At 36.8% G+C, this 27,899-nt stretch overlaps 2 protein-coding genes across 3 annotated transcripts; one reads left to right on the forward strand and one right to left on the reverse strand.

The window, feature by feature from the left end:
* Positions 1-1,374: 1,374 nt before the first annotated feature.
* LOC306763609 (cationic amino acid transporter 2) lies at positions 1,375-7,947 on the reverse strand (the record flags this gene model as incomplete). Its single annotated transcript, XM_079250465.1, has 13 exons — positions 7,894-7,947; positions 6,802-6,862; positions 5,735-6,105; positions 5,061-5,216; positions 4,799-4,964; positions 4,562-4,698; positions 3,266-3,488; positions 2,548-2,684; positions 2,365-2,467; positions 2,135-2,268; positions 1,810-1,976; positions 1,605-1,713; positions 1,375-1,505 (listed from the first exon to the last, which is right to left on the reverse strand). Exons 3-13 carry the CDS (start codon positions 6,102-6,104, stop codon positions 1,375-1,377), a joined length of 1,833 nt encoding a protein of 610 aa, XP_079106591.1. The 5' UTR covers position 6,105; positions 6,802-6,862; positions 7,894-7,947.
* A 3,920-nt stretch (positions 7,948-11,867) lies between these two features.
* On the forward strand, positions 11,868-27,851 carry anxa6 (annexin A6). 2 transcript variants are annotated; one of them, XM_079249934.1, is made up of 25 exons: positions 11,868-11,967; positions 12,947-13,002; positions 16,634-16,718; positions 16,829-16,923; positions 17,011-17,124; positions 17,219-17,309; positions 17,399-17,478; positions 17,598-17,654; positions 18,989-19,082; positions 19,462-19,557; positions 19,652-19,710; positions 19,873-19,995; positions 20,090-20,148; positions 20,470-20,548; positions 21,215-21,296; positions 21,391-21,485; positions 21,587-21,700; positions 23,622-23,712; positions 23,807-23,886; positions 24,132-24,185; positions 24,275-24,368; positions 24,479-24,574; positions 24,669-24,727; positions 24,869-25,006; positions 27,423-27,851. In XM_079249934.1, exons 2-25 carry the CDS (start codon positions 13,000-13,002, stop codon positions 27,480-27,482), a joined length of 1,998 nt encoding a protein of 665 aa, XP_079106060.1. In that variant the 5' UTR covers positions 11,868-11,967; positions 12,947-12,999; the 3' UTR covers positions 27,483-27,851. The 2 variants fall into 2 exon arrangements, with proteins under 2 accessions (XP_079106060.1, XP_079106061.1); XM_079249935.1 differs by having other exon boundaries at positions 24,869-24,991.
* Positions 27,852-27,899: the final 48 nt, after the last annotated feature.

Consider the following 27,899-nt stretch of genomic DNA (forward strand, 5'->3'; position numbering starts at 1 on the left):
GTTTTTCCTCCCTGCTGCTTCATGCACAAGATGATTGGAGCTTTGATGCAAAGCGCAGGATTATTTTTCATCAATTATTCACTCTATGAACACTATTATCATGAGCTGGATTAATTCTAATCATAAAAAGTTTGATTATTGTTAAATTATTACAGGGTTACAGCTATTTATAATGAACAAGATTACAACTGGACTGAGTTGAGATAGATATATTTAGTGCCTTGAGCTGAATTTAATTGCAGTTGTACTGATAGGGAGGATCAATCAGATCAGAACAAATAAAAACATGTCGTTGTTGTTTTGGAGACGAGACTGTGGAAACATTTGCAACTCTTTTCTGACATTCACCAGCTGTAGTATGACCTGGGAAGCTACATGCTTTCATACAAAATATAAGTTTTAATTAAGTTCATAACATGCTGTACCCAGTGTGAATAATGTAAATCTTTCCTTATGAATGACTATAAGCTGTGATTTTGACCAGGACTCACATAAGCTGCCTTGAAAGGTCCTTTTGTTCTCAGGGAGCGCTGCTTTGGGAACCATCTCTGGCTCATATATACAAAACTACTGTACTAGCTTATTACTTTTCAACCAACTCGCAGTGCAACAAAGTACCACAAGACTGCAGTCATCTGCAGAACTTGATTTTTTTTTATTTTTTATTATTAATTAAGGACTACATTTGCAGCAATATTATTGACAAACATGTACAATGTCCATATTTACATTCAGAAACATGAAATAATTAGTACAGTAAACTTTAAACAAGAGGAAAACATGACATAACACAAAAACTTTCTGTATCTCCACTGCCTAATTCTATAAATTCTTTTAAAAATAAGATGAAAAACAAAAACCAGACTCGACAAATTATAGTAATTAGAATATTATACACTGAAATAAATTTACACTTTTCTTTTTTTTTAACCAGCTATGTGTAACTACTTTAGGTTAAAGGCTGGCAGAGATGTTGCCCACACTGACACTGGCAACATATTAAATATATTAAATAATAATGGAAAAAATGATGAATTTGTCAGGGTTGTTATAAAAACGACTTAAGGAAACATCATCATTCCCTGCTTTTGAACATTTTAAATGTACAGAGATGCGTCAGGCAGTATTTCCACATAATGAATAACAAAGTGTAGATAAACAACAAAGTCCACCAAGGCATGATTAAGTATCACATCAAAACTACAAGGCAGGCTATTTATCTGTGCTTTTGCACGTCACACTCCAGCCACCGTCACTCAGGCATTGAGTGCTGGAGAAACAAGTCAGCACTGATGCTTTTAAAGCAGCAGTCACACATTTAAAACAGTTAATCACTGTAACATCTCAGTTTATCAGCCGCCACTCCGTCTGAGCTCAGAATTTCTCTTCTTTAACGATGTCCTTGTCTGTTTTGCTGCTTACTGTTTCGATATTTGTCTGATTTGCAATCAGACGCTTCCTCTGAAGACTGTTACGGATTCCATAACCAAAATAAATGATTAATCCTGCAGAAAAAAAACAAAAAAAACAAGGGGGAAATTTAATAGTTCATCAAGCAACTTGACAAAGACCTGCAAAACTTTCATATTTAATAATGATCTTACCCACTAACATCCATATGGCATATCGCAGCCATGTGTCTGCGCCTAACTGCACCATCAGGTAGACATTAATAAGTGTACTCACTAAAGGCAGGGCAGGCAGTAAGGGGACCTATGAGAGGGGAAAGTTAGAAATTTACAGGCTTTTACAATAAATAATTTTAAGAAATTATATGAATAGAGAGGCACATTGATGAAATGCCCTCACCATAAACGTTGCCTTGGTGGGATTTTGTGGATGCCTCCAGATGAAGAAAAGGATGAGCAACAGCATGAAGGCAAAGATGCAGACAAGCACCACACTCCATGGCTCTACCCGCGCTATGGCATCTATGGCTTGGGTCAGGGTGAGGCACAGTGCAATCACACATAAAACTGTGGTGGATCAAAAAAAATAAAAAATAAAAATGAAGAAAGTTGTTATTGAGGCCCATGAAAATGCAGAGGTTTTCCTGAACATGTCACCAGCCAAGAAAAGGATCCAAAAGCAACTGAATAGCACCAAAATCTCCATCAATTTCTTCCTTACATACCAGACATAATGGTCAAGATTATGACTCTTCGTGCAGTGGCAGGAGTAGGAGACGATGGTGGATTCAAGATGCCAAACTTTGAGTTGGATTCACTAATCTGCAGGTCTGTGTCCTCAGATGACTCCACCTGGTACCTTGTTTACAAAAAAAGACAAGTGATATGTATTGTAAGTTGATATTAACAGGTTAGGTAAAGGGGCTTGGCTTTATAAAAAGGAAGAAGACTTTACCTCAGTATAAGGATGCATATTGCCACAAGTGTGTATGCAAACAGTGTACCAATGGACATCATTTCCACCAGGGCTTCCAGATCAAAGAGGACGGACATGATGGCTTAAGTGCAACAGGAAAGAAGGATTACTTTGAGTCCATGAACTTCACCAAAACCTTGTAAACATCTTGTACATTTTTACCTGCAACAGCTCCTGATGCTATGGTAGCCACAGCAGGACTGCCCTTAGAGGTGACTTTGGTCAAAGGCTTGAAAAGTAGTCCGTCCCTCGCCATGGCGAACAGTACCCGAGGCATCGGAAACATAGAACCCAATAGGCTGGAGAGACACGCACAAAATGTCAGACGACATTTTCTTCTCCCATATCCTCTTCATTCATAAACAGACCAACAATAACTCGACATGTCTTTAATTTTGAGGTTTATTCTATTCTATTCTATTCTATTCTATTCTATTCTATTCTATTCTATTCTATTCTATTCTATTCTATTCTATTCTATTCTAGAGAATAAACAAAACGTGCTCTTGTTGCTCAACAGGGATTTCTTTGCACACCAGAGTTGAACTTAAAGGACATATTGCAGGTTCAAGCTTCTACCAGTTGGTAGAAAAATATGAATAAATGAATGAAAACACACTTATAAAAACACTTTTGGGGCTTTTGGAGTTGTTTCTGTAAGAATTTTGTTACTGCATCAAAAACCGCAAGACAGGAAGACAGTGTTGTGCTGAAAAAGCACCCCTGCCATGAAACGCAACCCTTGCAAGGAGCAAAGTAGAAGCATCTCGCCTGAAGATGGCATGTATTTATTCTCTTTATGGGTAATAAGGGCTCTAACCTGCAATATGTTCTTTTAACTTCTCATGAACAAAAATGTGCTGCCATTGTAGTTTCATACCTGGTGGACAGAGCACACAATGACCCCACAGCCACTGCATACTTGGCAGGACCCCAGCCGACATATTGGAAGGCCACTGGCAGGGGGCTCTTTTCATCAAGCTTGTAGTAAGGCATCATCAGGGTGAGAGCAGCAGACACAGCAAAATAGGCCAGGAAACAAATGAGAAGCGAGGCCACGATGCCAATAGGGACAGATTTCTGGGGGTTCTTCACCTCCTCACCTACACAAAAAGACAAAAAAAGAAGACCTTTGTCACAACCATGTGATAAAACCAGACATTGTAAGAATCTAAAGTAGCTTGAACAGAACAAACAGATTTATTTGCTTTTGGAAACTTTGAAAAATGAAAGCTTGTGCAAAAAATGAATGGAAAAGCTGTGCATGAGGCAAAAAAAAAGGAGTTTGTGCAATTTTAACTGGTTTGAAAATCAATATTTGACATGTGCACCTCTGCTTTTCAATACAGTCTGTACCGGACAAGCTTTGTTGTAAATTCTTCCAGTAGTCATCAGGAATAGTTGGCAAAACGTCTTGAAGAAGCTCTTCTTTGGATATTAGCTGCATTTTATGCGATTTTTTGACAAGATGATCCCACTCAGTAGTGTTGAGGTCTGAGCTATGGGGAGGATTCATTACTCCACAAGCCCTCCAGTCACTGAGTTTTAGTCCAGTTCTTAGATATTTGGCACATGTTTTACTCCTGTTTCTTTTTTATTTAGGTAGCACCTCTTCCTTGGACATCATTTCTGATGAGGCCTCAGCAAAAAGTAAGTGGATCAACTGAGGGTCCAGATGTGTCTCTGGATCCTGACTTTCCACATTCTTTTACCTAACTTTCATATTCTGTTTATTTACTGTAAACACATTGTTTTATTTATTTATTTTTAAGGCATGCAGCCCTTCAGTTTTCAGTCTCAGACTTTCCCAGAGTCAAATACTTTACTGTGACAGGACTGATTGTGCACCATTTATTTCTGTTTACTTTACTTTATTTCACACACTGCAAAAACTCAGCCATAAAAAAAAAAAAAAATACAAAAATGAGGTAAATGTTGCTTAAAATAAGATAAATTATGTGTCAACAGAACAAGAAAATTTGGTTTTTCAAGACTTCCCAAAAAAAGTAAAAATACTCTTAAAACAAGAGGAATTCTCTGGCATAAAAACTAAGATTTATCTTACCTTTAAAAAAAAATAAGCATATGTGTACTTAATTCAAGATTTTTAATCTTACTTAGATTTCTGTTTTTGCAGTGCACTGATATAATGATATCAGGCAAACAGTCTTCTTACCTGTTGTAGCAATGCAGTCAAATCCAACAAAAGCATAGAAGCATGTTGCAGCTCCAGCCAGTGTCCCAGTCAAGCCATAAGGGAAGAAGTTACCCTTTCCATACACACTTGTCACGTTGACGGTTGAAGTCAAGTTACTGCATGAAGAAAGCATGTTACATTACACTTACATAAGCAGGACAGCAATACCGTTGTATCAATGCAGGATCTAAACAAAGAAAAGAAACTACTCTTTACTTGACTTCTGCTGTAGCGTTTATCAAAGCTTCCTCACTGATCTGCCAGTTGGCGATGTCTCCTTTGATGAATCCAGCGATGGTAACAAACAGCAGAACCAGGATGTTGATTGCTGTGAAAATCTTGTTGATTGTAGTTGATTCTTTCACTCCAAATGCCAGCACACCTTTACGTAAAGCATAGTTTATAGTCAGCATTCTTCATGCCTTTATGCTTTCTTGTATCATATTGGAGGAAGCAAGTTAACAAAAGCAGTTTGAACCTGAGAGGATCAAGATCAGAGCAGCAGCAAAAACATCTGGGTAAGGCGCCAGGCCGGGGACGTTAATGGAGGCATTTTCTTGAAAAAACTTTGATATGACACCGCCAATAAGATCATCAAAAGTGCCACTCCAAGCCAGAGCTACGCTGGATGTTCCTGAGTGGAGAGATGTGCAAATCTAATCAGCAGAAAGTCATTTAACTGCAGTCATAAACAGAAAAATAAAAGGGAACATTTCCTCCCTATTCTGATTATATTGCAGTTATTTTTAACTGCCAGTCTTGTCTTATCAGGCTGTTAAAATGAATGTAAGAGGAGGTAAAATAAACATTTTAGGAAGAAAAAAACATGTGAATAAACTTTCTCTTTAAAAAGAAACTAAGAATGTGCTTCAGCAGCAGGTAAAAGTTCAAGAAGCAACATCACAGAGCATCATGTTGATCATTTACTGGTCTGTGTTCTCAGTGAGTCCCAATCAGCAGTTTTTAAAGTTAAATAATTATGATAACGTTGAAGAAAATCACAATACCTGTTAAGCTGATTCATTTTCAGCGTAAATGAGCAAGAAAAAATACTCTACAACATTTTCAGTCATTGATCTCAAAGCTATAGACAAATGTCACTAATGATAATTACAACGTAAATGATGAAGCAAGGAAATGCATCATGCTTACCTATGACATATGAGAGGAGCAGATTCCACCCAGTGATAAAAGCCAGCAGCTCTCCAACAGTCACATAGCTGTAAAGGTAAGCTGAGCCTGTTTTAGGGACCCGGGATCCAAACTCTGCGTAGCACAACCCAGCAAATATAGATGCCAAGGCTGCGATGAAGAAAGAAATGATGATGCTGGGACCGGCTGTGTCTCTGGCCACCTCTCCGGACAGGACATAGACTCCAGCTCCCAAGGTGCTGCCCACACCGAGGGCCACCAGATCCAGAGTGGTCAAGCATCGGTTAAAGGTGGACTGCTCCCCGTCGGGTTCGATGGGCTTCCTCCGAGACAAGCTCAGCAGAAAGGACTTCACCACGCCGCACGACATGCTTGTAGGGTTCAGATCAGGGTGGATGGGTAGCAGAAATATATAAGAAGCGACAGGTTGTAGAGACGGAGGAAGCAAGTGGATGAGAAGTAAGAGGGGAGACGAGCAGGGGAGGAAAGGCAGATCAGAGTATGTGTCAGTGAATAATCCTCAAATCAACCCTCCAAAATCAAACAACTTTACTTTACAGAAACATCTTAGCAAAGTCTGGTTTTCACTTCTTATTGCAAAATGAACTTTTTTTACTTAAAAAGCAGCACCGAACAAACTAACTTCAGCTGAGGAATCAAAAAACATGTTATCTTTAAAACCCCCCAAGAGTATTCATTTAGTTTTCATACTGCCCCCCAAGGTCAATTTTCTTCAAGTCTCTGGGTGATTTTATTTAATAGATTGAATTAAATAAAACCCTTCACTCACCTCCTGTATATACGTTCCTGTCTCTAAGACACACGAGGAGCCGTCATTCCCTTAAAACATATATTTCTTTTATACGCCCCCTCCTTTATCACCTCCACTGATATGATAGTGCTGATGCCTGGAGTTTTCATTGCCGCCCACTTTACAGAAAACAACGCCCCGTTCGGGGACTGCACTTTACTCAGCCTTCAGCTACAAGCTCAATTACTTCCTTGAAAAGCTGTGAGGAATGTCACAGATAAAAACAATATTTTGTCATCTGAAGAAGTGCTCTCACCTCACCGGCGCAGAGATAATGTCTCCATTTAGCTTCAGTTAGGGACCCTGGAGATTGATCACTGTTAAAAACAAAGAAAAACAAGATTTCATTCTTCGTTTGGTCTACATCAGCACACAGTTTGATGGTTGTATGCACAAATTAGTAGTTAGTAACTAAACAAGAGCAGACATGATGACTTAAAGTGAATTTAAAGTAGGTTGAGTTAAGCTGAGTAAAGACAGGGTTAATTATGGGTTAGTGTTTAGTTTCAGATTCATTTTTTCATGCATCGTGCTCCCTGTTTGTGAAATCTGAGGTTTTGCTCACGTTATTATCCAAACACTTTCTCCTCTGTAACTTTGGAGTTTTTCTCAATAAAAAAAAAGAAAAAAGAAAAGAACAAGAAGCAGCTGAAAACCAAGAACGGAGAAAATCCAACTCACATTAACACCCCTTTAAATAAATTGGTAAAATCTATATTCTGTCTTCTCAACGTGTGTTTACAGGTCTGTTTTGCTTCTTGCCTTTTAGCTGTCTTTCCGTCTCAACCTAAAGGTGTTCTACATTATCAGCTCTAAGGGTTTCCAAAAATTAGAGAAAGACAAAGCAGCTTTTATGGCTCATTCATGCTGCAGGCTGTACATTTGCTCTCTGAGAGGTAGCATTTACCTTCTCATCTCCCATAATGGGATTTCAGCTCACCTAATCCCTCCTGGCATCCATTTCAGCGGGAAGGAGGTGAGCAGGAAGGCAGCCTGTGTGGACAGTCAAAGTATCTTTGACCAAGCCAAATCTCAGGCTTCCTATCTTGCAGGATCTTTCCAGCTGAGACACCGTTTCCAAAGGGACAATGGGTAATGCTTAACTAAATAACAGCATCAACACACGTGATATGCAGCTTTATAATCAAAGAGCGAGTTTATCCTGATCATACGTAACCCTCGGTTAATGTTCTTTAATGTGGTGTTCATGGTTGTCTCCTGCCCATTAAGGACACATCAGATGCAACACTAATTACATATTGCATGACATTAAAATACACTCACTCAAGCTGTTTTAAATCAGACTTGGGGATGTTTATCTCTTTCAGTCAATACACAAGCTCATTACCTTTAATTTCAGTCCCACGAGGAGCAACTGGTGACTGTAACAGTGCAATGAGGCAAAAATATCCGTGCTGTTGATGGAAACATGATTTTTACAGCGATATATACAAGACTGGCCTGTGTGACCCTCCCACTCAATGGAATTACTTACAAAGTAGCCTTTCTCACTCCCGACCAGTTTGGATCATAATGTGCTCATTATTGCGTGGAAGCCACAGGGTGAGAACTGTGAACCACAAATCCTATTCAGAATGTGAAAAATGCTTTTGTTTTCACATCATTTATTATTTTGTTCTCACAAATTTTGATCTGTAGGAAAAAAAATTGGTAAATTTGACAGATAGATGTAGATTTTTTTTGTTGTTGTTATTGTTGTTTTATCCTGCTTGTAACGTGTTTCAGTGGAGTGAAAGGTTTGAGTAAATATCAGGAAAATGCACAAATAATTATTGTCCCATAATATGCCAAAATCAGCAGGGAGACTCTGATCATAAGAGAATAAATAGATCATCAAAAACTAGTTTCCAGAGAATCTTAGATCATTTAAAACCAATGAAGAATAAAGTAACTTGGAAATAATTCTTTCAAATGTTTTACATGGTAAAATTGGTGATCTTGAAAAGGTTGTACAAGTCCTCTGATTGGTCTGCAATTCATTTTGAGAGCAGAAGAGGTCAGTGTGCAGCAGTGACTCCTCAGCACTTTCTTTCCCTTTTCCACATTCTGTATGTTCCTAAGAAGAGTAAAGGCAGACAAAGATTATAATTCATGAACGACGCGGAGTCTGGAACACCACAATGCCCAGTGCATAAAAATATATATACTGCACTATACTGTCATTATATACTATATATATATATATATATATATATATATATATATATATATATATATATATATATATATATATATATATATATATATATATATGTATATATATATATATATATCATCACACATGGCATTTTCTATGGAAGGATAAGATATGTATGAATGGCTCAAAATGATGCCCTGCGATGGACTGGCGAGCTGTCCAGGGTGTACCCTGCCTGTCGCCCAAAGCCAGCTGGGATAGGCTCCAGCTTCCCCGCGACCCTGCATTGGATTAAGCGGTTCGGAAAATGGATGGATGGATGGGCTCGAAATGATGTGTATGTTGATTTGTGTATGTAAAGTGCCCTATGACAACATTGTTGTAAAGTGGCGCTATACAAATAAAGCTGAATTGAATTGAATTGAATTGACATGTCTACTGGTATATACTGGATATGACATGTCACATATTGCATATACTGTGATATACGTGTGTACTGTGTCGCACAATGACATTATATATATATATATATATATATATATATATATATATATATATATATATATATATATATATATATATATATATATATATATATATATATATGTATATGAACAAAACTCAACAAAATTTAGTCTATAAGTTCATTCATTAGACCAGTAACAGAAAAAAATACACAAAAAATAGATACAATAAATTTATCCGTCTTCAATAACCAACTTTATTCTGCTTAGAAAATATAGATTTTCTAAAAAATATCTCCTACTGAAACCTAACTCCAACCCCCTCTTGGAAGCTGTGCAGACTTGTGTCTGCCATTGTCCTACAATAACTATTTGCCTTCATTATAAAAATATACTTTTAGAACCTCCACCTTTTATGCATCTTTGTCTGATAATAACCTAGGTATTGTTTCTGCTTATTTTCTTTGCCACTTGAAAAGTCTTTTCTGTCTTCTGTGTCCAGAGAAATCTATCATGACTCAATATGACTTCCTTGTGTAATACAGCTCCAGGTTACATTTTCTTAAACATTATCTATATGTACTTTTTTCTGTCAAATTTTCCAAACTGCCCAAATGCCAACCTCCTCTATTATCACCAGTTTATTGTTTTTGTTACATCTGAAAAATCAAGTAACTCCATGCAGTCTGAGTTCTCCCATGTGCCCCCTAGTGGCATCATCTGGTAACTACATTGTTCATAAACAAGCATGTGAACAGAAATGCCCACAAAGGAGTTGGCTGACTCTGCCAGCAAGAGGTCAATCTAAACAGTTCATATGTCTATTTTTAAAAGTCAAGTCCTGTAGTCGGTCTGTGGGACAGATATCTACTGTTTACAGATATCTTCATTGTTATTTGCAGATACCTAATTACCCCTCATATCCCTTATTTTGAACTAATCGCTTGTTTTAATTCTTCTGTGTCTTTTATGACAGGGGACAACAAATAAAATGTGTTGTTATTTTTATTAGTTATTTGTTTGTGAGGGCTACCTCAGGTGAAGGTTGGAAGACAAGTAACTCACTCATAAAGCAGTTATTCTGAACTCTGCTATCAGTTAGAGGTGGCAGCTTTACCTAAAGGGAACTACAATTATAAAATGATGAAGTAATCAGCAACAGAACCTGAAGTTTACACTGATAAGTAATGAATGAAACTAGCAACACACCATTATCAGTGATGGTGACTTCAGTTAAGACCTGCTGCAGGGGAATTTATTGAAGATTCAAAGGTTGCCAAGTCATCCCTGATGCATCACTTGTTTTTCTTTTTCTTTTTTTTTTTTTGTTGTTTTTTTTAATCAGCTATTCAGTTGTTACCAACTAACTGACTGATAAAATTTGACTGAAAGCTCCCTCATGTGAGTCCCTTACTTAAGGGACTCATGTGAGTCCCTTACTTAAGGGGACTCACATGAGAAGATTAACTACATCAGTCATCATTGAATCAGTCTTTATTGGGTGAATAAGACAGGGACAAAGTACAAATCTGACATGTGAAACCTCTACAGGACAAATTATCTCTTTCTCAGCACATTCTTTAAAATCTTTTTACTTCCTACTCATTATGCACAGATTATTGATAGGTCAAAATGTAAGGACCACTTGATTGGTCTAATTCTGAAATGCTGTTCAAGCATTACAGGAGATATTGATTGGAAAACATCTGAGTCATCAAATCAGGATAGTCCCAACCTGTTTCCCCATACGTTTGTCTGTGACTGCTCTCTCTGTGTAACCAAGAAAGATAAGACCTTTTTAAGGACTTCAGGTCAAGATAATCTCTTCTTTTTCTGTGTGATTATTTGAGAACTACACATACTGTACTGTGTTTTCCATGAACATATAAGTTCTTTTAGCTGCTGCCAGCCATGATCAACTATACTGAGTCATGCTTGTGTTATGTTGGGCACTGGACAGTTATAGTTTGGACCTCTTGGATTGAACCTCTGTTTCTCATCATCGCTGCTGTCACCACTTTCCACACACAGCGTTAAATTGGCATCATGAGCAAGCAAACCGGTAGAAAACTCAGCATTAAGCATCACTGTGATTATAAAATGCATTGAGTCAGTTCCAAGAGGAAAATAAGTAACTATTGTATGTCACTGCTCGTGCTTCCTCAAATCTTGTCCAGTTTTTTGTTATACTGGACACTTTTGTATGCTGACATTGTTTCTCAGTTTCTCTGCCTCCCCCTGCCCCCTTCAGCTGGTCTGTCTCTCCCCCACTTGCTGGAATGAACTCTTTACAGGACAGAAATAGAGCAGAGGAGCTCTCACATCAGTGCCAGCAAGCAGCTGCTCTCTGTTCAAATCAAATGAAGCTCCCACTCTGATATGTGCAACTCAAAGTTTCCTGGGGAATCATGTGCTTGGTTTTGAGTGTTGGAACATATTTATTAGTTAGATTTGTTCTTCAGAACAAAAAATGTTCAAATCTAAACTGCGGATGCTGCGCTCTTAAGATGAACACGTGCGTAAAACTAAATAAATGCGCACCATTCTCTGGTGCATGTGGCATTTGTACACATTTCTTTCACTTATGCTCTGCTACAAATCTTTGTGGCTACAAAGGTTTCACCTCGCTCTCCCTCACGCTCACAAGCACACACTCATTTGGAAAGTTGCGTGACGGTGCGTCAGAGGCCACGTAACGAGGTGGCCTGAATCTGACCGGGGGGAGACAGACAGACGGTTTACGCAGTAAGAGTGAGCAGGACCACCATCACCGAGCACCGACACTTTCTGCACCGTCAAGGTAAGCCGCTATCTTTAGTCCTCTAGATCCTCCTGTCCGATCTCAGCCGGTTTAACACGAGGGTCTAAAAGAAGAGCGCACTGCGTCAGAAATTCACGGTGGAAGTTTGGTGATACGTCATCTGCGTAGAGGTCCTGGAAAACAGATCAGAGTTTAATGTAAAAGAATAAGTTGATACAGGAAGAAAAGAGAAGGACATATGTTGAATTTGGAATTTGTCAAACTTTAATGTTGATTTCAGAGAAAGATTTAATTGATAAAAACTGAGTAGTTATATTTGAACCCTCTGCAGTGTGGGGTACAGAAGAGGGTGTGGCTCTTCACATATATATAGATGTCCCCCAAACTGGACCCCTCCCTCATGAATCTTGATTATGACATTAAGTTAAACTGCATCCTATTTTAGGAGAGCTTCACTGCTGTCTTGAGCAGCACCTAAAAGTAGGAGGGAGATTTTCATTCATTCCTCTCTTTCTCTGCAGCTGAAGACATTTGAAATTTATAAACTAGCATTTCACTTTTAATTTACTCATGATTCATTTCTATATTTTAAAGTGATGTCAGGAAAAGTTAGCAGATGTAGCAACTGTGCCTCCTCCATATGTTTAACTTGGGTGAATGGCTGTCTTTAAGTATGACCATATGGAAAATGTCACCCATTACTTCCCCTGCAGGATAATTTAATCTATGTTCCACTTACCATTAAGTCATTTTGTGTGAATGTGAGTGCAGGTCTACTGAATGGTCTCTCTGTTCCTTTTTTGACCATGGGCTGCTTTGCTATTTTATGTGACTAACCGGCTGACAGGCTGTTCTCTAAACAAACCACGTTGCTGCATTTACCCAAGAAAGAACGGATCATAAAAGGTGTTTCTTTGCAGCTTGATTTCCTTCACATTTAAAAGGGAATGGCAGCCTCAACACAGCAGGGATATTTTACAGTGCTGCCGCATGTCAGCATTTCTCTTTCTCTCTTCAGGCCTGAAACTATTGATTTCTGGGCAGTGCTGACACAGAAGACCAAATCTAAATATGGTAAGTGGAAAAGGCCTATTTCTCAACATGCAGAACAGATCTGGTGCCAGTGTGATCTATTTGGTGCTGCTGAAAGAAGTGAATCTAGATGGGGTCAACTGCTGTCACTTGGCTTCATCTCAGCTCTCCACATTTTAAAGCCAGCAGTGTAGGGTGTCACTGCTTCCTGTGCCTGCACATCTGATAGAAACCTTTGATATCATCTTTACAAAGTCACAGACTTTAGAAGAATTAAGGTTGTGGCGGGCATTCAGATTCATTCCCCAAGTAAAGATTCTGTACTTTAAAACATAAACGCCTAAATATTCTCTGCAAAGCTGAGGCTGTGGCCACAAACAAAATAAACTGAAGTAGGAAGAACGGAGAGAAAATTTAATTTCTAGTTATAATTGCACATTAAGACTCCACATAACCATGAATTGTTTGATTAGTTTAGTTAGAAGCTTGTTGCTAAGGCCCATTATTTGTGGTCCTGTTGCTATGTGAGTGAAGCTCTCCAGCTGTTGTGTAGAGTGATGGCCGTTGTACATGTGCTGTGATCCCTTAGCAGTTAAGGATCTGTATGACTGCAGCATTACACCTTACTTCTATCAATACATTTACTATTAAAACTGATTTAAATTACCCCTAAATAATTGCTTTATTTAATGAGAGCTTTAAAGGACTAATCTAAAGGACATAAGAAGTAATTTTTAATGCAGTAGAGCAGGACATGTATAGGCTTTGTGCTCTCTGGCATTCATCATTGTATTTAAGCTATTGCATGTCAGACCCTTGTAAAGACAGGTGGTCTGTGTGCAACTCGACTCCTGCTTCGTGTACGCATACCCTTTCCTAACTCTTTGCATATAAGTGGGACACACACACACACCCACACACAGGTGGAAGTACACAGCTGCTATAGCATCAAACTTGGCTGCCATGTCTGACCACTACAACTTTACCCATTAAAATGATTCCTTCCCAATACATGAAATCTTAAATTACTGCATTATGGTAAAGGAATATGCTATAATTAGTATTTTCTGCTTTCAGAGTACCTTTTGCTTTTGTTGTTGCCAAGCAGAAACTGTTACTTTAACCTTTACTTGGTCAACCAACTGTTAAATTGCATATTCTGTGGACAAGCAGCTGCTTTGTGAAAGCGCCAGAAAGGCCAGGAATAAAACTACCACTCTGAGTAAAAGCTGCTGTTTATCTCGTCATTACAGCTGGCTTAAGGTCATCCGTCACAATAAGGACACAACAGTATGTAATGGAGTGGAGAAAGTTGGGAAATGTTAAAATAACTGTGCTTGAAATTGACTTAAGTGGTGTGCTATTATTAAAAAATTATGTTTAATTATTGTTATTAGGGCTGTGATGATATGCTTTTGTCTCGATTCGATTCCGATTTTTTGGGTGGCGATTCGATTTAAATTGCGATTCTCACAATTCTTCGATATTGCTGATTTTTGCCGATTAAAAACAAGATAAATGTGTAAAACTTATTTTTTTGCTCATCATTTTTCTTGATTTCAATTAGGAAAAACCAGCACAGTAGCCAGACCGTCATTCTGCTGCTATAATGCCCAAGAGGGCAAGTCAAAAGATCAATAAAAACAACAAAAATTAAAACATTTTATAATAAATTATTTTTATTTGTTTGGGAAAAAAATTGTGTTTTTTTTAACAAAAAATTGATTTTAAAATTGGGAAACAAAAAAAAAAAAAATCCAGATTGTCGATTTTTTTTATTTGATTTTTGATTTGATTTTTTCACCCACTAATTGTTATTGAGGGAAATCACAATCTTTTTGACTCATTTTATTTTTAACCACATTAAGCTGCAATAAGCAGTGAGACATCACCCTACCGTGTGTTCATTTCACAACATTTTACATCTCAAAATATTGTTTCAAAGACTATAAAAAGTTGCTTAGCCAACTGATAAGTAACATGAGGAACATTAACAGAGACAAGACACAAAATTAAAAAGTACATTAAAAACAAATTTTACATAGAAATAAGTGGTGTTATCTACTCTTCAGTTGCATCATCTACAGCTCAATGGTACTGAGATGTAAATAACCCACTCTGTCCTTGCAAGGTTACTGTTTTTATGACAAACTGTCTTAAAATGTATAAATATGTCTACTCTTCAGATTAGACTTGCGTCAAGACTAGACCCCCCCAAGGTTACAGCAAACAATCCTCTGGTCTGATATTACTGGCCCCAAAGTACACAAATACAATTTTGCCCTTTGATACAGAAGCTGAAACAAAGTTGGCTACAAAATGTTTAAAAATATATTACGGTTTGTGATGGATATATTTAGATTAGAAATTTACTTAAAAAAACAAAACAAAAAAGAAACAAAACCTTTTTCTGACTGATTTTATTGTTGCTACTATAAAACATCCAGACTGCAGAGCTGAAGCTGGCGTCACCTTAGTAGCCGCAGCTTAGCTAGTCAATGCTATTGCTAATATAACACACATTTAAGTTAAAGTTAACACCCATCAGGTGTGTACAAGCAGGATGTTTGCAGATGTGTAAACAGAAAAATAGTCTACCAGAACAACATTAGTGGGAGAAGTTTGTCATCTTTGAAATGTGCACAGCCGGCACGTCCATGTGGGGCTCATCAGGGTTAATCTTGCGCTGCAGATAAGGGTCTCTCGTGGATTTGTTTGCAGTTTCTTCCATGGTGGCCTCACCTGTGTTGGCCCAAATGGGTTTCATATGGGGCCCAACACGGACCAATGTAAACCCCATGTCCCAGCCAGCATGCCCAAATGGGGCCAGTATGGGTTCAGTTTGGGCTGTCTGGGTACTGAGTGGACTTATTTGGACCCTATTTGTGAAGCCTATGTGGGTTGACTAAAATGGGCCTCAGGTTAGGGCCCAGTAGAAAACCAGTCAGAACTAACTTGAAACCTATGTTGAAAAACACAAGTCAGCAGAACGTAGCATCCAGACTATCATTCTGCTTGCCTAAATGCTGGACAAGACAAAAGAAAAAAAAAAAAAAAAAAAGAAAGAAAAACACAAGTCAGGTCACTGAACTGCAGACAGACCTTCATGGATATACAACATATACATGTGTAAAGAAAAATAAAGGTGTTAAGTTAATTTTGTTCACTGTGCAATATTTTAAGTTTCCCCATCAAGACAGTACTGAGTCCCAGACAGAGGAAAATGTATCCCATAATCCTCTGATAGTATACTTTATCTTCTCTAAATGTATGAAGTGCATTAGGTCACTAAGCCACAGCGACACATTGGGTGGTTTATTTGACTACCAGTGTAATATTACCCTTCTGCGCTCAAGCAATGTTGTGAAATCAATTATATTTTTGTGACTTTTCTTTATTGTAGAGTATTTTCCATTTGTGGTACCAAATATTGCCATTGCTGAATTGGGCTGGAGTTCAATTTTAAAAGTGTCTGACAGTATTTTAAAGATCCTCGACCAGTAGGTTGTCAAGGCTGGGCAGAATATGGGATAAGTTGTTGAGTTGAGTAGTGGATGCGATGCTGGATTTTAAATTGAATTATACTTAAACTGCAACACAATGTGCTGCTATTTACTCTCATTAGCCAAATTATATTTTTTAAATTTAGAAACTTTTTTTATTCCTCTTACAGGTGTTCAGAGGCACAATATCAGATGCTCCGGACTTTGATCCCAGTTCTGATGCTGAAACTCTTTACAATGCTATGAAAGGCATTGGTGAGTCCTTGCCAACTTGATACGCAATACTTCCTGACTGGCATGACAGTGATATGGTCTGACATTGGTTTGGTCAGTAATAGCCGAAAGTTATTCTTTTCGTTACTCAGGTAGTGACAAAGAGGCTATCTTGGACCTGGTGACCTCTCGAAGCAATGTGCAGAGGCAGGAAATCATTGCAGCATACAAATGCAGTTTTGGGAAGGTAAATATTGCAACTCTGCAAAACTACAGGGTTACATGAAGGTGAAACTCCCTTGTGATAATATTTTATGGTAACTTTATTCATCAGGACCTGATTGAAGATCTGAAATATGAGCTCACAGGAAAATTTGAGCGTCTCATTGTCAGTCTGATGAGAACCCCGGCCTACCATGATGCCAAGGAAATCCATGATGCAGTCAAGGTACGATCTTTTCCTCCTTCTCAGATTCTCTCCCTTCTGTCACTTTCATTAAAGCCACAGTTACTAAACATTTAATCTTACACTCATTTTTAAGGGAGTAGGAACAAATGAGAGGTGTTTGATTGAAGTCCTGGCATCTAGAAACAACCAACAGATGAATGACTTGGTTGCAGCTTACAAGGATGGTAAGGCATGTTAAAGCCACTAATATTTCCAACTAGATTGTTAATGTGTTGCATGTAGTAACGTATCACCCTGACATTTGTGTCTCCAGCCTATGGAAGCGACATAGAGGAGGATATTATTGCAGACACTTCAGGACACTTTAAGAAGATGCTGGTTGTTCTACTTCAGGTTGGTTTTATGAAGAGTTGATGTTATTTGCAGCTAAACTTCCAATCATGCACAGTAATCATTTCTTGAAAAAGTGCCTTTAAATGCTGGCTGATCAGCGTGTTGCTGGATGGTTCCAGGGGACCAGAGATGAATCAGGAGTGGTCGATGCAGATCTGGTGCAGCAGGATGCACAAGTAAGAATTTTTTCGTTTTAATTAATTTAATGCTGCAAGTTTGAGCTTTTTCTTTCTTTTTTAATGAACTAATGATTGAATTTTCTGTGCGTACTGTGGCATTAAGTAGGAAAGAAAAACCTGATCGAGTTGTGTTGGCAGGAGTCACAACATGCCACACATACATGTTACAGAAGAAGCATTGCTAAACTGAATTGTAGATCAGTTTTCTTGCTTTGCTTTCTTGTTGCTTGCAACTTTAATCTTAGAATAAAAATGTTGCAAGTGTCAATGCAGCTGTTACTCATGCAGATATAAGGTGGACATTTGATCATTGTTAAATCGAGTATAAATGACCCAGTTTAAGGTATAGTTGCAGTTTTTCCTGAGGATGCTGTTAGAAAAAAACTGGAAAAGTCCTGCTGCTCTGCACTGATTTATTACAAAATATAAATTCCATTTTTTTCACATGAAGATCTAAGAACTCTGACAAAAACTCAAGAAATGAGTCTGCAGAAATGACAGGATGAAACAAGATTAAATATAATTTAGATATTTTCCAAAAAATAAGTTGTATTTAGAATATTTGTAATGCTGTCTGATTATCCCTCGGATGCATGAATTAAAAAAAAATAAAAATAAAAAATAAATCAATGCCACGTTTTTTTCAAATACAATATTTGACTTTTACAGACATGTACAGACGCACTTTTCTTTTGATATATTGTCATATTTATATAACAGAAATATTCTATAATTAGTAACATTTTCTTGTCTTGTTTATTACGGATGTAAACTTTGTAATAACTTGTTTATATATATGTGAAATTTTATACGATATTTCTTTATTCTTCAGTAAGTGGCAGCCTGTTGGGTGACTCTCCTAATGTCCACTGAAGTGGCAACATTGCAAATATATAATCTTTACTTATGAATATAGTAGAAAATGGCCTTTCAATAGGTGTCTATTGTAGTGGACATGATGCCTCAAAGGGTTCACTCATTTTTGATTAAAAGAAAACGATCATATTTACTACAGTAATAATAATGTTAAATAGAAAAAAGTTTTATATAGTTGCATGGGTAATGATACAAAAAAATTGTGGTGTCTCTACTTCAAGGAACAACATACTATTACATTTGTTTATGTAAAGGACAATGTCTTGTGTACACAGTGTATACATTCTGTTCGAGCCAAAAGGATCTTTTGAGTCATTAATCGAAGTTTTCATTCTGGACAAAAAGAGAAAAATTGTCACATTAAATAACAATAAAGCCTGATACAAACAGTGGTCTTAGAAATAGTTACATTCAGATTTTTGTAGTGTTAATTGTGTTTTCTCACGTCTGTGTAGGACCTGTATGAAGCCGGAGAGGCTCAGTGGGGGACTGATGAGGCCAAATTCATAATGATTCTGGGAAACCGCAGTGTGACCCACCTCCGCATGGGTGAGCTTACAGGGAGATTAGCATGGCAGTGAGGCATCCAAGGCATCCTCACATCTACGTTTTGTGTGTGTGTGTGTGTGTGTGTGTGTGTGTGTGTGTGTGTGTGTGTGTGTGTGTGTGTGTGTGTGTGTGTGTGTGTGTGTTACCCCCACACGTTCTGTTCCAAAATTAATTTTATAAATATATGCCACAGCTGGCAGAGGTAAATCAAGTTGCATTGATCGATACTTCCACTCTGTCAGGCTCTACAATGACACAGTTCACCTAAAACATTGTATTACAACTTTATAGATACTGGAATATTTGTCTAACAAATAAAAAAAATATGGTAAAAACTGCATTTTGTGAGGGTGCAACTAATCTTTTTGTGTCTTTTTAGTTTTTGATGAATATGAGAAGGTTGCGGAGATGTCCATCGAGGACAGTATTAAGAATGAACTATCTGGAGATTTTGAGAGGCTGATGCTGGCTGTTGGTAAGAAACACACCCAGAGTACAACTGTACATCTCCAAAGGTACCATCAATTTATTAATTTATCACAGTTATTACTTCTGGTGCTGTTTTACAGTTCAGTGCATAAGGAGTACTGCTATGTTCTTTGCCAAGCGCCTCTACAAGTCAATGAAGGTAAACAGAAGTAGTGATGCTTTCTGCAGACATAAACGCCTCCTCAGCATGACCTCATTAGTAGCAGATCACAATCCAACATTTTATGTCAATTAAATCCCTATTAAATATAACTTGTATATGGTTGTGTCCCTCAGAATTTGTTGTCTCCTTCATTTCCAGGGTCTTGGTACAGCTGACAACACTTTGATCCGGATCATGATTTCTCGCTCCGAAATTGACATGCTGGACATCCGGGAGTGTTTCCGTCTCAGATACGAGAAGTCTCTTTATAACATGATAAAGGTTATTAAAAGCTAACATGTTTTATATATAGGCTCAGTAACCAGAACACTTCAGAGCCATAATATTACTCTTTGTGCATGTGTGTATGATTCAGGATGATACATCAGGAGATTACAAGAGGACTCTGCTTAACCTGTGTGGAGGGGATGATGAGTAAGTCACAATGTGCCTGCAGAGAACAGCAACAACCAGCTGGGGGTGCTAAAGTGCCACTTCTCAGTAATAAAACTTCTTCTTCAGCAGTTTAATATCTCATCTGGAGAAGTTTGCTTTTATAAATGTGACAAATTTGTCTCCTGTGACAAATTTAAAACAAGCTGATGAAGTAGACTTCTTAACATTGCATCAAAATGCAGCAAACCTGTGTAACTGAGGATTCCTTTGATTCTTTAGTTCTCATCCTAAAAGTGCAGCCATGCTTGAGGTTTTTGGCTTTTCTGAAAGTGCTGTGTTGTGTCAAACTGATCATTACAGCTTAGCTGGAGAATTCTTCCCCGAAGCTGCTCAGATAGCGTACAAGATGTGGGAAACAAGTGCCATGACCAGAGTGCAGGTTTGGGTCACATTCGCTCCCACTCTAGATGTGTCATTGCATGTTTGGCTTTGCAGTGCCTGGAAATTCAATTACCTGCTGGCCCCTGGATGATGTGCCTCTGGCAAGGCAACAAGCTTGCGCCGATGACATTGCCATGTCTCCACAGTGAAGGCTTTGTTTAGCTTTGTATCTGATCAGAATGCTGTTCACTGAAATACAAATAGTTTTTGTTGTAAAACTGTCTCCAAACCTCGATTTGGAGAGCGATGTAACGTGGAGGGTGAATGTCAAAAAGGTCCCAACATTGTTGTCAACAAAAGGCTGTCTGACTAACGCTTTATGAAACACGGCTGTTTCTCAGCCTACCAGCCTTTTCAGTGTTGGTGGTGTCATGATCTCTAACTTTGCCCGCCCCCTCAAATGTCGCTGGATTATAATCAAACCTTAATGTGCTCTTTCAGCTGTAATCAGTTCAATAATCACAGAACAACAATCTATTGTGTGAGCATTTTAATTTTGCATGCTGTGTGCACCTCTTTGTCTTTTGCTCTAAGCTAACAAAAAATGGCCTTTTTGATATCAAGTATGATTATTAACCAATAAGTGCGTCACTGATCACGTGTTCAGGTATATGCATAAATGCTGATTGTCATTTCTCCAATCTTATAAATTACATCACCTCAGCTAAGGCCTACAGTCCACCCAGCACCTGATTTTGACCCTGCGGCTGATGCACAAGCTCTGAGGAAAGCCATGAAGGGATTTGGTATGAAACTCTGAAATCTATGGCACATTAATATGGTTAGGAAAGGGTTAAACATGCTTTTTGGCAAATATTTTTCTGCACTTGTTGAACACAGGAACAGACGAGGATGCAATAATTGAAATTGTTGCAAGGAGAAGCAACGCCCAACGGCAGGAGATCAGACAGGCCTTCAAATCTCTGCTGGGAAGGGTGAGAGAAACAAACGATCAGAAATAAATCAAACACAAACAAAGATGCAAACAGGTTTTATTGTAAAATCTCACGCCTCACTGCTTCTGATTGCATCCTAGGACCTGATGAAGGACTTGAAGTCCGAGCTGTCCAAGAACTTAGAGAGGCTGATCATTGGGCTAATGCTAACTCCAGCTGAGTTTGATGCCAAAATGATGAAAAAGGCGATGGAGGTAATGAATCTGTATTCAGTACAAACAGCTAGTTATTTCATTTGTTTATATGTGACACAGCAATCACTCACCCTCAATAAAACTGAAAGAAAACAACTTCATTTCATTTCAAATAATAAATCTTTCAGTTTCCCTTTCTACAGCGCAGACAAACCACTATTTCATTTATTTTCAAGGCAGCTGTCAAATTCCCTTTACTGAAGCCCATATATATGTATGTATGTGTATATATATATATATATATATATATATGTATATATATATATATGTATATATATATATATGTATATGTATATATATGTATATGTATATGTATATATATGTATATATATGTATATGTATATATATGTATATGTATATGTATATATATGTATATATATGTATATGTATATGTATATATATGTATATGTATATGTATATATATGTATATGTATATATATGTATATGTATATATATGTATATGTATATATATGTATATATATGTATATGTATATATATGTATATATATGTATGTATATATATGTATATATGTATGTATATATATGTATATATGTATGTATATATATGTATATATGTATGTATATATATGTATATATGTATGTATATATATGTATATATGTATGTATGTATATATATGTATATATGTATGTATATATATGTATATATGTATATATGTATGTATATATATGTATATATGTATATATATGTATATATATATATATATATGTGTATATATATGTATATATATATATATATATGTGTATATATATGTATATATATATATGTATATATATGTGTATATATATGTATATATATATATGTATATATATGTGTATATATATATATATGTATATATATGTGTATATATATATATGTGTATATATATATATGTATATATATATATATGTATATATATATATATGTATATATATGTGTATATATATATATATGTGTATATATATATATGTATATATATATATATGTATATATATATATATGTATATATATATATATATATATATATGTATATATATATATATGTATATATATATATATATGTATATATATGTATATATATGTATATATATATGTATATATATGTATATATATATGTATATATATGTATATATATGTATATATATATGTATATATATATGTATATATATATATATAAGTATATATGTATATATGTATATATGTATATGTGTATATATGTATATATATATATATAAGTATATATGTATATATGTATATATGTATATGTGTATATATGTATATGTATATGTATATATATATATATATATATATATATATGTATATATATATATATATATATATACTACTTTTTCCCAAACCTTCATTTGAAGTATTGAGCCGAGGTGTGAAACTGGTGTTCCAATGCCATCACAATTACTAAGGAAGCATTTGTTAATCAAATTGGCCTATTTTTGACTTCTCAAGTACTGACTATATTTCCCTACGCAGCACATTGGACTCTCTGACCGCTGAACAGACAAAGGTTAAGTGGAAAATACTGTCTGACAACTTTGTTTCCCTATTTTATACATTTTGAAATGGTTGTATGTGATAATAATTGGACTAAAAATGGTTAGGTAAAACTAATCTGTTTTTTAGACATAAATAAGTCAACTTAACCAGGAACAGTCTCTTTTATTCTTTATATTTTAACAGGTACTACGCTCATTGATTCACAAGCATGAAATGATCTACAGGTTTATCAATAACCACAAAATGAGCAAAAACGTGAATACTGTCAGAGCCTATTTTAAGATCTAGGCCATCCTTAGTGTGCGTTCTGATCAGTATAGTTTTTTTTATTTTATTTTGTTGCAGATTTTGTATTTCCTCTTTTTGGTTAATTTGTCTTTTTTTTTTTTAATGAAACTCTTTATTTTGATAGGGAGCAGGGACAGATGAGCACGCTCTCATCGAGATCCTGGTTACCAGGAGTAATGAGCAAATCCAAGCCATGAACGCTGCTTATCAGCTTGGTAAGTTTGGTTTGATCCAAAATAAGGATTTAAAGCCACCTTCTTATCCCTAGAAACCTTTTTCAGCACGCTTAACATGCCATGCTTTCACCAGCTTACAAGAAGACTCTGGAGGAAGCGATCCAGTCTGACACATCAGGTCACTTCTGCCGCATCCTGGTCTCTCTTGTGCAGGTAACCAACATCATTGTGAGAACTTAGACTGTGTTAAATTTCCACACCCACTCACTGGTATGGTTTGTGTTCTCAGCAGCAGCTGAGTCTTAACAGTTGCATATCTACTCAGTCACTTTCCTGCATTTCTTTCAGGATGAAAGTGCATTTTATGGAAATAAACATGTTTTTAATTTAAGGCCTGACATTTAGTATGTAATTTAATAGATGTCTAGTTTACATTTAAAATTCTTTGCCTTGCTCAGGGTGCAAGAGAGGAGGGCCCTGCAGATGTGGAAAGAGCCAATGCTGATGCTCAGGTTATGCACTTTATGATTTGGTATTGTAAGACTTAAATGTGCTGAAATATGACATGTTAAATGTTTGTTCCTGTTCTTTGACCTTTCAGGAACTTGCTGATGCATGCAATGCAGACTCTGATGACATGGAGATGAAGTTTATGAGTATACTTTGCACCAGGAGCTTCCCCCACCTTAGGAGAGGTAACTGTCAAAATGGGTCCATGCAATGACCATTTCAGAGCTGATCTGTGTAAATCTCTATCTAATGTATCTCTAACGCATTAACTCATTGTTGTCTTTCTACTTGTCAGTGTTCCAAGAGTTTGTCAGATGCACCAACAAGGACATTGAGCAGATTATCAAGAAGGAAATGTCAGGAGATGTGAAAAATGCCTTTTATGCAATAGGTATCATTGTGTCTCTGTGCTTATGCTTTATGTTACTTTGTCGCTGCTGATTCTGCTGACAGCATCAACATTTCTCGCTCTCTTTCTTTTTCAGTTCGCAGTGTGAAGAACCAGCCTTCTTACTTTGCAGACCGTTTGTACAAAGCAATGAAGGTAGTGACTCATTGTGCTTTAAACGTGTCAAGTTTGTGCAGCTATATGTCACCATGCAGCGTGTCATCAGGCACTGATGAGGTCCTTAGCAGCTCCTGTCATAAAATCAGAACATAAAGTGAACATTGATGTCCTCTGCAGGGTCTTGGCACAGATGATAGAGCGCTGATCCGGATCATGGTGTCCCGTAGTGAGGTTGACCTTTTCAACATTCGTAAGGAATTCAAGGAAACACACGATGCCTCCCTGCATGAATTCATCCAGGTAGAGACCATGATTGTAAGTCAGAGTCTTTGCTTACTAACACTTATGTTTGGCTTGTTCTCATATAACCTGTTTTGTCTCTGGACTTTTTTTTTTTGTCTCATTGTCTTTGTCTCGCTCAGAGCGAGCGCGCTTTGCACATCCTCCTTCTGCTGTGGTGGAGTGGTGGGGTATGATAATCTATAGCTTCCTGCGGTGGATTGTGGGTCTGTGGCTACTGCACAGCTGTTTAGGAATTTCCCTAACCTAACTTCCTCTTTATATCTGCTGCATGATTGGCTGGCAGCTGCTGAGACAGGAAGCTTCTGAAAGCAGTTCTATAATAACTTGCAGATGAAATTACCATGACACCAATACAGACAACCAAAGCAGGATGCCCTGGATATCTTTTGCCTGAAATATTTTCAGATTAGGCAACAACAAAAATTGCAGTACAATGTATACTCTAAAGTCTGAATACAGGAAATTAACTGTGTTCTAAAAAAAACATTTGACAGTTTTGTAGTTTTATTAACGAAGACAGTTGTGTAAATAAGATACTATTTAGATTGTTTCATTTATAAAAGAGATACTGATGAGTGCTTTTAGTTGGACACCAAGTTTATATATATTTATTGAATAAACAGACTATGCAAAAAAAAAAAAATGTAAACAGGTACATATGAAGATTTTAAAGGAATGTTTGTTTAGTTGCTGAGAGATAATAGATTTATATAAATCTTAGTGTTACATTGTAGATGTCTGCCACCAAAGCTACAGATTTACAGACGTTTGTTGATGTCAAGTTATTTGCATAAAATATCGAACAAAAATTGATCTAAATCATGCAAAATTAATTTAACCACGAAGAACCCAACATGATATATATGATGCATGGGGTTTCTGAAACATTTGGCATCACTTCATGGTAAAAACTTTGTTCCAAATCCTGTGAGTCTGATGTTTGTCTTCCACCTCTGAATGGACACCAGAAAGCAGAACATAAGGATTCTGGCATTTCACATGGTAATAAATATCCCTAAAACACTTTTGGTACTTTTTTCTTTTGCAATTTGTTAAAGGGATAAATTAAGACCTAATAAATTCAACTTATCCTAAAAATTTTTATTGGATTTGGTCTTTATGGGTTAAATTTGATAAAGAGGTGCAGGAAAGATGGCAATTTACATAGATTGGATCGACACAACCTTGGATGTCAGGTCGGATAAATACTCAAAGATTATGACATGTTATAAACCAGCTGAGATGCAGTTTCAAATACGATTTTTATTGTTTAGGTCATTTTTAAAAAAATATTTTTATCATTTTACATAATACATTTTTCATTTTATATAGTTAATTTTCTTAATCGTAGGTTTAAAGAGGGACTATTTGTAACTATTTAGCTTGTAGGTTTGAAGAGGGACTATTTGTAACTATTTAGCTTGTAGATTTAAAGAGGGACTATTTGTGTGGTGTTTCTCCAAAGCCATGCACACATATGGTTTTAACGCATTCGTCCTTCTATGCAAAACTGAATAAAAATGGAACCATGCTAGCTGCGTGCCATCGACAAGCATCCTGGACATCATAATACAACCAGCTGTATCCATAAATGACTAAAATTGAGTCATAATATTAATATTCATGTTATTCTAGTAGCTTAAACTGTTAATATCATAGAACAACTATTTGCTATCAGCCATGTTTACTTATCTCAATCATTCAGTAATTCTTCTCTTCATTCTTCATCTTCCTGCTGTACTTTACAGCTTGTTAAAGGTTATTTTTATTCCTCAAAGTTCATTTTCCAAAGTTCCTTTTATTTAGTTTTGTTTTAGTTTTTCTTAAAATATATGGGATTTGAAAATCATGAAAGGCTAAAAATCATTTGAGTTAAATAAAAGACAGGACGCTAGTACAACTTTATGCAGGCCAGGTTTATTTATAAACTGTGTTGCTGCAACTGGAGGCAGGCATGGAGTGGGTGTATTTCTACATTTTTCTGGCCACAGACCATTTAAGATTTACAGATGTTAGTAGGCTAACTTTTTAGTAACTTTATACAGTGGCAGGCTGACTGCTACCTCTTTGCTAAGCTACCCTAAATTGCTACCAAATGTATTTTAGTACACATGTGCACATGCTAAAAGTCTAAATAAATGGAATTCCTCAATAAAAAAAAAAAAAAAAATATTCCTCTCTTTTCAACCCTCTACCTGATCATGACTGTAAGGTATAAATCATTATCTCCAACTGTCAGCTGATATAAAGGGTATTTCCATGTTTAGCTCCCTTTTCAATTTTGTTCTGCAATTTTGCTGTTGTGTAAGTTGGACGTAAAACCTGCTTTCCTGTTTCAGCTCAGTGATCATCAGATGTCAACAGACAGACAATATTTTCTGTTCATTCCAATTCCCAATGTGTGTGTGTGTTTTCCATTCCTATTCAGGGAGATACCTCAGGAGACTACCGCAAAACCCTGCTGATCCTCTGCGGAGGGGAAGATTAACCCATCACGCCTCAGCGGCTTTGTGCGGACTTCAGCGACCACAGTCATTGCAGTTGTGGATAATGTCAGTATGTGTTGCCAGTGTTCATAACTGCAGCCACTCCTCAGCCAAACCAAGTGGCCTACTGTATGATGACCCTATCAGCCTTGTAAGCAACTTTCCTGTTCTTTTGTCTTCGAACTTCGCCCTGTCTGTCAGGATGATGTCTGTCTTTTTTACCGTGTCAAATGTAACATGAAGATGCTCATGTTAGTGTAGAAATGAACTTCACATGTACAAAGTAGACTAATGGGTGCCTAAGGAGTGCCTTAAGGTTGGTTCAGTGAATACTGTGATTTTTAAGGTATCAAATAAACATGAATTAAACAAATGCAAGTGAATTCTGTTGTATTTTCTTGTATGTTTCCTTTTACATT

Source organism: Telmatherina bonti (genome assembly GCF_933228915.1).
Source record: "Telmatherina bonti genome assembly, chromosome: 12".
In the NCBI taxonomy this organism is placed as follows: Eukaryota; Metazoa; Chordata; class Actinopteri; order Atheriniformes; family Telmatherinidae; genus Telmatherina; species Telmatherina bonti.